At 41.7% G+C, this 10,343-nt stretch overlaps 1 protein-coding gene across 3 annotated transcripts in view; it reads right to left on the reverse strand.

Annotated features, from left to right (window-relative positions):
- The window catches only part of sox13 (SRY-box transcription factor 13), a 32,113-nt gene extending 23,912 nt beyond the window's left edge, over window positions 1-8,201 (reverse strand). Inside the window, exon 1 of one of the 3 annotated variants that reach the window (XM_032548836.1) lies at window positions 7,958-8,201. In XM_032548836.1, the coding sequence (XP_032404727.1) occupies window positions 7,958-8,031 (74 nt within the window). In that variant the 5' untranslated portion in view covers window positions 8,032-8,201. The remainder of the gene's footprint in view (window positions 1-7,957) is intronic. The other 2 variants (XM_032548834.1, XM_032548835.1) reach the window with 2 other exon arrangements.
- Between the last annotated feature and the right edge of the window lie 2,142 nt (window positions 8,202-10,343).

The raw sequence follows: 10,343 nt of genomic DNA on the forward strand, positions 1-10,343 counted from the left end.
GCTATTGTGACAAGCGGTTTGGGCATCCCTGCAATCGACTCTACAAAGATGACAGAAAATAATTTTTAAATCGCTGCGATTTCTGAGTGAACAAAGCATCAGAGCGGCTGTGAAACGTTCCAGGTCCAAACAAACAAACAGTTGTAGAAGGCCCGTGTCAGACACATCCACTTCTTATACATATCTTTGTGGCACTTTGGGTACAAAACTACCAAAACTAGAATGGAGATGAGGGGGTGGGAGGAGGGAACTGGACAAAACCTCCACAAGCCTAATCCAGGTTACAGTGACCTGGTTACGGTCAAGTTAAAATCATTGTAAGGCTCGACTACGTGAGTCTGTGACGGGAAAACAGAGGGAGACAGGACAGGTTGATTGAGAGAGGTCTGAATCCACACAAACCTGAACAAACACCAACTCGGGATTGTGTGTGTGTGTTATTTCCAAGCTCTACAACCGGAGGAAAAGAAAATCACAGCAGGCAGCAGAACAAAACAAACAGAACACACAAGGGCAAAAAGTGCACATATATATAAAGAGGCAGAAAAAAAAAGCTATTGTTGGAGCCGGGGAACAAAGGAAGCCAGGACAATGGGGGAGAGGCTGACAAAAGCCGCCGGCCGCAGGAAACGGGCCGGATAACAATGCCAGCGGAATGTGCCGACCAACTCGGGAACGCGGCGAAAAAAGAAAAAGAGAAAAACCGCAGAGCGCCACCGTTGTGGAAAGCATAATAATGACTCAGAAACCCCCCTCGCCCCCGCTCCACTACGGCCAGCTCTCCCAGACTGCACACCCAGTTTCTGAACAAAGGCACCTGTCTGCCAGGGTCCACGGCTCCAGACCTCACCAATATGCTTCAGTGTGTGGGTGTGGCTGTTAGGAGACGTATACAAACAGGTAGTAATGGTGACCTCATTTAACTATTATACTGCATCAAAAGTTGAGGTTTAAAGGTACAGCCAACTCACCAAACAAGACTACTCGCCATGCCGAGTTCACAAGAGCAAGACGAGAAGATTTTAACAATATTTACGAAAAATACTGAAGGATCAATTTATCTTCCATTATTGTTTTGTAAGTAGAGAAAAAGTTGCATGAATCTCTGCAGCTCTGGAAAAAAAAAAAAAAAGCCCACTACACTGAACCCTCCTGGTTATTCCACCAAATATTGATTTCTGAACTCTTCACAACTTCAACCATTAGTATCGTTGTGTCTAAATGAATATGAACTTGCTTTCTTTGAATTATTTGAGGTCTGAAAGTGCTGGATCTTTTTCGTTATTTTGACCATTTCTCATTTTCTGCTAATAAACACAACATTAAAATAAAATAACAATGTTCATGTTACTCAAACATATAACTAGAAAGAGAAAAATCAGAAGAATCTGATCATTTTAAGTGATCTCTGAAACTTTGAATGCACAGCTCTGGAAAATGTTTTGTTGCTTTTGCTTGTCCCAATTGTAGAAAAGCAGCAAGCAAAAAAACTGCCTTTTAAAATTTTTAAGAAATATTATACTAATGGTATAAATGTTACAATTAATTTAAAAAAAAAATCTCCTTCAAAACTTTTCCATTCCAGAATGAAAATGTTCAGTTTCTCATCATTCATACGGAGAACCTTTGAATTAAAACCTTCCATTTATGAAGGAACAATCTTCATATGACAGCATTTAAAAACAAAACAGTAAAATATACTGTATATGTTTTGCTTTCTCAGCTTATAACTCACATGCTGCCCATTAGGAATCTAGCAGATTTATGACTTAAGTTCACTAAATTTTCCATACAGTTGGGATTGGAGCTGTTCTAGAAAAATCATTTTATTTTTTGTGTGTGTGTTTTTCTTAAAATATCCTGTCCACATGAGATCATTGCCCTGATAGCACATCTAATTGTGCTCATGTTTCTTCCATCTTCACTCAAACTTACCCTCAGCATGACACTACTCCCACCATGCTTAATACAGTTTGTTTTTAGATTGAAAGAAAAAAAAAACAACAACACAGATTTGACTTCTTCAACATTCAATGTGAAAAACGGCTCTCTAATGTGAACCTCATTTTTCTCCACAGTGAAATATTTGAGCCTGTTTGCATCTTAGATGTGTGTTGAATGAAGAATTCCATAATAAATTGAAATGTGCGCAATGTTTTAGTTTACAAAAAAATCTCTCAAGATGTTTTTTTTTTTTTTGTATAATCGCTCAGCCCTGAAAAAAAGTCCAACTCATACTCGTCACACTCGTAATGAATTTCTGCAAACATCTGTCTGGAGCTGTACACATAACCATGGTAACAAATTGTCCAATGTGACGTCACATAAATATATTACGTAAACAAGACTGTATGCCTTCATCAGACACTTTCAACATCCAACCCTGTTCGGTTTTATTCTTCTTTTGTTGATAATGTGTGTTGGTTCAGGAGGCTGTGTCGTTTCACTTGTGCTGCCGCCAAACCTGTTTAAATATGGCCGAGCCCGTCACCAAAAACAAACAGGGACCAAACCAGCAGTTAGAAACTCCCTGCTCAAAACGCCATTTAAACAACTCCACAGTTTAAATGAGCATTTCCAAAAATCTTTGCTCTAAGACAACTGATGCACCGTAGTTGTTTTTCTGTGTAATGCGACACAAATCTACCTTTCTGGTCTAAGTGTAGAAGTACGTTGACAGTACAGTTTGAAGACTGGCGCTCTGAGTTTTGAGCCATAAATATAAAAACGCCTCTTTAAGTGGGAATTCCAACAGTCGGATCTTACCGAGCAGCCCTGAAGTTCCTGGTTGCTGCTCTTAAACTCTTTACTTCTGCTTGATGTTTGATAACCACTATAAAACTTGTATTGTTAAAAATGTATTGTTAGCTTGTTGGCTAATAGCAACTGGCATTGAAACAAAGCAGATGGCACAGAGTTCTGACTGAAGGTAAAGTCGTTCCAACTTCTAATTTATATGCAAGACTGCATTAATTTGAGTGAACTTGGGTATTTGTACAACTGTTTGTATTCAAATCTTAATATACAATGTAATTTACTCAGCTGACTGCAGCTAAAACTCCAGAGCACATAAAACAGCTGTAAACATGTGGGATTGGCTACTTGACTACTTTTAGCTCTTAAAGTGATCTGAATTATTTGTGTGTGTTTGTTTTAGATCACAAGCCAGCAGAATTGGAGGCTAAACTCTTGTGAAGCGGAACAAAACACACACACACACACACCCACACCCCCCTGCGCGCACACACACACGCAATTCAGATTCACATTTAAAGCCAGCAGTAGTCAGGGAAGCATTTCAAATGCACCGATTCACGTTCCACTCATAACTGGAATAAATCAACAGCTTTCAAAAAAAATCGGCATGAGCCTCATCTTGTTTGACAGCTATTTTCAGGTGTGGTGTTTGTTTGTGGATATTTATGAAGAAATAAAATCGGGGGGTGAGAGGGGAAGGGTGAAGAGGGAGAGGTGGGAAACTGTTTGGCCAACACGGCAGCGGCCACCGTCGGCAAGGGGTTGATTGTGCGACGGCGGGAGGGAAAGGGGAGTGGAGGGGGGGGGACGGCGGCGACACGCTGAGTCCAGTCCCACGCTCAGAGTTATTCCTGGGTCTCCTCTCGGCGTTCCAGAGGGAGCCGGGCTGCAGGGCTGCCACAGGTGGTGTTCACACGCTCAGAGTGAATGTGTGTCACCGGCTGCAGAGGTATGCACAGAATCTCAACGACCCACAGCGCTGTTGACAGCGAGGAATGCGCGTCAAAGGTGTGGAGTGTATTTTTCACCAGCGCAAAAGGTTTTTGTTTGTACTCTCTTGGACAATGCCGTCGGCGTCTTAGCGAGAACAATGCAAACCAGTCAAGGTTTCCGCTTCCATCCCTCTCCTCTGGTTGAACAACACACTCGCGAGTCTATCCACAGCAGATTGCATCCATGCAGAACCCGACCTTGTGTGTGTGTCTGTGTGAGTGTTGCATTATTTGAAAAGCGTTGCCTTCTTGCGAGGCTATCTGATTGAGGCCTGGTTTTTTGTTTTTTTTGCGACCACCTACGAGGCTGTTTGGGCTTTTATACGGCGTTGCCGCATGCTGCTGAGAAATCACAATGAAGCCGACCTCCAGGCAGATGTTGAGCTTTACAAAGTAGAACAAAGTGAGTGAGCAGAAACTTTTATTAGTGCCTACGGTACATGTGCATGAAGCAGGAAATAAACCAGCCAGAGCAGGTGATCTTTGCTGCGGAGGGGAAATCATTTACCTGCAGTATCAAATGTTTGAGTTTAAAAAAAACGGAGTAGTAAGCCAGACCTTTCAGTCATGCATACCCATCACTAGTCATGATTACTCCTGCAAAACAAGACTAAGAAAAGGAAGACACATGAACAATTTAGTTTAAAAAATTGGCTAGTTTGATAAAAAAAAAAGAACAACCTTTAAAACCATTATTTCATGCTCTTTATAAAGTTTAAACTACTTTTACTGAGTTGGCAGAGAAAGTGTCAGAGTCGTACATATTTCAGCCCTAATCCTCCTTGACATGTTGCTGCACACTGCCAGCTGGCTGGCTGAAAGACGGCTGCTATGTTTTGCAACACTTTCACAAAAGCCAACTTAACTGTTCGAGGACAAAAATGCCAGTGTTAATAAACAAGGGAGGACAGTGTGAAAACTACTAGCTGTTATAATTCTAATGATTCATGTTATTCAACTTAGGTAAAGGTCTTTGTGTAAAATACTTTCATAAAGTGAAAACACTGCATTTTCACTTATGGGACACCAGTTTGGTCAACCATTAGTTGTTCATAAAGGAGAATTCAAACCAGCTCAGCTTAGTCCTCTTTAATCAAACTCCAGTTTGTTTGCCAAGAGTGTCTGGTTTGTTTTGGTAGGTGTGAATGCGCAATCAAACTGATGAGGACCAAAAAAAAAAAAAAAAAAAAAGCAAACTCTGATCCGCCTAAAAGCCCAGGTCTCTGTTGGGTTGAAGTTAATGCTGCATTCGTGAACACCGACTGAACTGGAGACCATTCCAAGAACAGGAAGTGAACTATAGCACAGGGCATTCTGGGTAAATACAACCAAAACAAACGTGCATGTCGAGCACCAACGGCAGGAATGGCTCCAGGTCTTTTACCAAAGGCAAAAGAAAAATCCTCCAGCCGCTAAGATCTGACACCACTCCATTTTTGTTTGCATTTTGTGAAGGAAGAAGTTGCGCTCAGTGTCTTCTTCAGATGTTTCTGTGTTGTGTCCTTCTGTGGTTCTTGGTGCAGCGCCACCATAGGTGAGGTGGGTGAACCGATTGCTCAAGGGGTTTGGCTGGTTTGACTCAGTGCTGTGTGAAAGAACTGCAGCAGCTGGAAATGTCCCTAAATTGAACAGAGTCTACTGTACTACCTAAATGTTTTCTACAAATCCAAATGATTGAAATGAACATTTTTACTTTATAAAAAGGTTTGACAACCATGATTAATCTTGAGGGAAAAAATCAGCTGCAACATCCTGTGTTTCTAGGCTTCAATGAAAGAGGATTTTTTTTATAAAGCAAAAAAAAAAAAAAAAAAACAAGTTTCACAATGAAAATGTTACCAGTCAGCAGCTAGCTAGTAATGGACACTTTGCTTACAACCTTTTTTCCAAGAAAACAACGCCAGCCCTCTGAGTGTTCAGGAGGTTACAACAAACAAATGTAATGCTTCTTTTTCTATCTTTTCTAATGCTGTACTTGTGAAATGTTTTAGCCAACAACCTAGCCACAGCAAACTTAACCGCTTCAGAAACGTAGAGTTGCGTTGTTTAATTCTACTTCCATGTCGGCTGTATTGGAGCGTTCGCACAGTAAGACGCCTCTCTGCTCGTCCATTAACACGTTTTATGGTGTGTTTGGATCGGCCCTGTTAACGGCAGAGCTCCTCTCACTGTTGACACAAACAGTGCAAAAATACGCGCCAGCAGATTTCCGCGGATCCCAGAGATGAATCTTAAGTCACACAGGTGTTGGGACTGAAGTGGACAGCAGAGTGGACCAGACGGTATGAAATAGCCTTTGTAAACTAACACCACCCCGAAACATACACTGCCTTAAACTGGTGCTGCACAGAGTGACCTGACGTTTTCTGCCAAGATGACCAAGACAAAGCTCTGTTAGTGTTTTCCAAATGGTTAATTCATGTGTATGGGTCACGATTGGCTAAAATAACCTTTAATTTTTAAAATCAGTGAAAAGCACAAAAACTTTTGCCATAACAGGTTGTTTAACTTTAAGACTTCTTGTCTCCCTTTCAATCATACAAACTACTGTGTTAAATTTGTTTGCCGTACGGCTTATGAAAAGCCTCGCTTGCTGCTCGCAAGTGGTCAAACCAACAATTCGAGAAAGTTTTAAAAGCCCAAAACCCGAAAGATTCATCTCAAAAACTTTTTTTTTTTTTTTTACAAATAAGCAGTTTTAGTCAGCTTATAGGTGAAAGGTTAGAGACCTGCATGTTAGGAACTGACTTCTTTGGTTGCCTCTAAATATAAGCATGTGACACATGCAGGCAGAACAATGTTCTGTTTTAAGTTGTTCTTTGTTTCTTTTTTTGTTGTTGTTGTTGTTGATCTCTACAGATGACGGTTCACTTTTGATAACTTGAAGGAGAAACCTTAAAGGTGAACTGACCTTTCACAACAAGTCCATGGCTCGGTCGCCAAGCGGAGTTTCGGCGCGTTGTACCACGAGTCTTTTAGGATTCAGCGCCGAGTTCTCCTACCGCATGAATGACAGCAGACAGAGGAAACCTCTGCTCTCAGATAAAAATCAACTCCTCTCCCTTCTGAGCGCCGACAACACTGAAACGTTACACTTCCCACGACAAGAATCACTTCACACAAAAACTTCAGTTACCCAACAAGTTGTAACTCGCAAAACCTAACATTTAGTCCCCGGGGGGTTGGCAATGCAAATCCCTTCTGTTGTTCTCTCTTTCTTTTCCTTTCCTTTTGTTTCCTCCTTCTCTCTCTCTCCGTCATTGTTTTTCTTCTTCTTCTTCTTCTTCTTTCCCCTCCTGACAAGAGCAGCTTTTCGGGCTTATATCATCCCAGTTTCCTTTCAACGAGTGCCTGGGGCAAAATTGTTCAGAGTACACAAAAGCCAGAGTGCGTGAGTGCCAGGAGGCTTACTCAACAGATGAAAGAAGTGTTAGACATCTAAAGGTTCACTTGACAATATATAAATACAGACAATTGCATTGTCATCACAGTGCCCGACAGCTGCAATGGTAATAAAACAAGATTCATGCAAGAATCTCATAAAACTCCATCCAATCGGAGCAACTCCAAAATTAAAACATTAAACACTTAGAGGAACAAAAAAAACTTTCTCCGTGCCAGATTTCCACAGCACCATAACAACATATCCCTGATTATCACGCCATTTCTCACGCATTGTTCAATTGTCAGCAGCTTTTCGTGACAGGGTTGCCCACGGTGAGTTCCGACCTGCCGCGCAGTCGTGTCAAGACAAGTGTGAAGCAATGTATAAACAAATGTTTGGGGTTAATGTTTCGCAGTTAGCAGTTATTTGCTTAGGGATGATAAAGCAATCCAGCCGCTGGTGGTGGTGGTGCGGCGGCGGCGGCTGCTGGAGCCGGCGCGGTTCTGCCCACAGGGCCTGGCTCTGCCTTATCGTGGAAAGAGCTTCCAGCAGAGTGTAACATCATTTAAAGTCAACCGCATCTCATCTAGAAAGCTTTTAACGCAACACACACACACACACACCCACACACCACACACGACTGAGCTCACTTCGCGATGCTCGTTTTTGATTCAAATCTTAAAATCGAGAGGCATGTGTCGGAAACGAGGTTGTGTAAAGTTGAAGGAAAATTTTAATTTAAACAAAATTGTTAAAAAAAAATTAAAATAACACCCGCCACCTATTATCATTCCTCCACCTTCTCCGTGCACTTTGTACTGACCTGGCAGGGCCGGGTGGATGTGCGGGGATCCAAAATCGCTCCCTGCCTGGAACAGAGCTGCTGACACAAGTCATAGTGAGTGGCTCTGCTCTGCTCTGCTGCGCTCCTGTCTTTTCTACTCTCTGTTACCTCTGACCCAGGCAGCCACCCCTCCGCCCCCCAGACTCTCCCCTCAAGAGGGAAAAAGTACAAAGAGGCTCTTCAGATCCCACCGCACCGGCTGCGCATTTGCATAATTAGCATGCTGCTGCTGCTGCAGGTAAGCCTTCCTGCAACACGACCGTGCGCGATAGCGATCGGGCGGCCAAGCAACAGGTGTGATTTTCATGCGATAAAACGCATTCATCGGAGGAGGACGCTTTCTAACAAAGTCGGCCTTATCCCCTCCGTTATGATTTCCTGGAAACATGACCGCAAACCGGGAGAGCGAAGCCAGAATAATATGTGAAAGGTATTGTGGATTCAGCGTTGAAAAAGAAAACATTTACATAGCAGAGAGGGGGAGAGAATAAGGCGTCACTGTAGCTGCTTGTCAGTATTTTAAAGTTGGGAAATGACTATAAGAGAGTTGGCTGGGCTTTTGTTTGTTTGTTTGTTTGTTTTTTGTGGGGGGCGATTTTTCGTTTTTGCAACATTAGTGGAAAGAAAAGACTTTAAATTCCCATTAAGAATTTGATATTCATGGTAAAAAAAATTTTTTTTTAAACTTTCCAAGAAATGTCAAAAAAGAGGAGGAGTTCCAGGTTGGGTTTACTCCCCCTTTCACCAAGCTGAACCCCTCTTTTGTACCCACACAAGTTCATTTTGCATTTTCCATTTTGATTCACAATTGTATTTATTTATCTGATTTTATTTTGGTTTGAGGTTAAAAAAAAAAATCACTTGAATATTTTGGCTCCAGTTGCTTTTTAGGCTTGTCAAACTTTACTACAGTGAAAACTACAATTGTTACTGTAGTAACAATTCAGCATTTTAATGAGGCAATTATTTAAATATTCTGTCATCAAAGTGAGTATGAATAATTTATTTCAAAACAGAAATCTCAGGAGTAATGATTGCAATTTTTTCTTTAATATATATATATATATATATATATATATATATATATATATATATATACACACAAACCACTCAAAGCCCGCCTCACACAGCGCTCAGATTTCAACAACTAAACCACAAAATGGCTAAAATTATTGAACTAAATGGAAACAAATAGGAAATAATTCAGTGAAAAGACATTTAGAGATCCACCAATCATAACCCAACATCCAACCTCCAGCTAAAGCCTCTGGATTTAAGAACATTAACGGTATTAAAAGTGTTTTTGAAGTGTATATATACAGTACAGGCCAAAAGTTTGGACACACCTTTTCATTCAAAGAGTTTTCTTTATTTTCATGACTATGAAAATTGTAGATTCACACTGAAGGCATCAAAACTATGAATCAACACATGTGGAATTATATACTTAACAAAAATGTGTGAAACAACTGAAAATATGTTTTATATTCTAGGTTCTTCAAAGTAGCCACCTTTTGCTTTGATTACTGCTTCGCACAATCTTGGCATTCTCTTGATGAGCTTCAAGAGGTCGTCACCTGAAATGGTCTTCCAACAGTCTTGAAGGAGTTCCCAGAGATGCTTAGCGCTTGTTGGCCCTTTTGCCTTCACTCTGCGGTCCAGCTCACCCCAAACCATCTCGATTGGGTTCAGGTCCGGTGACTGTGGAGGCCAGGTCATCTGGCCATCTCTCCTTCTTGGTCAAATAGCCCTTACACAGCCTGGAGGTGTGTTTGGGGTCATTGTCCTGTTGAAAAATAAATGATGGTCCAACTAAACGCAAACCGGATGAAATAGCATGCCTCTGCAAGATGCTGTGGTAGCCATGCTGGTTCAGTATGCCTTCAATTTTGAATAAATCCCCAACAGTGTCACCAGCAAAGAATCCCCACACCATCACACCTCCTCCTCCAAGCTTCACGGTGGGAACCAGGCATGTAGAGTCCATCCGTTCACCTTTTCTGCTTCGCACAAAGACACGGTGGTTGGAACCAAAGATCTCAAATTTGGACTCATCAGACCAAAGCACAGATTTCCACTGGTCTAATGCCCATTCTTTGTGTTCTTTAGCCCAAACAAGTCTCTTCTGCTTGTTGCCTGTCCTTAGCAGTGGTTTCCTAGCAACTATTCTACCATGAAGGCCTGATTCACACAGTCTCCTCTTAACAGTTGTTCTAGAGATGTGTCTGCTGCTAGAACTCTATGTGGCATTGACCTGGTCTCTCATCTGAGCTGCTGTTAACCTGCAATTTCTGAGGCTGGTGACTCGGATGAACTTATCCTTCGCAGCAGAGGTGACTCTTGGTCTTCCTTTCGTGGGGCGGTC

This window comes from Xiphophorus hellerii, chromosome 20, assembly GCF_003331165.1.
Source record: "Xiphophorus hellerii strain 12219 chromosome 20, Xiphophorus_hellerii-4.1, whole genome shotgun sequence".
NCBI classification, from domain to species: domain Eukaryota; kingdom Metazoa; phylum Chordata; class Actinopteri; order Cyprinodontiformes; family Poeciliidae; genus Xiphophorus; species Xiphophorus hellerii.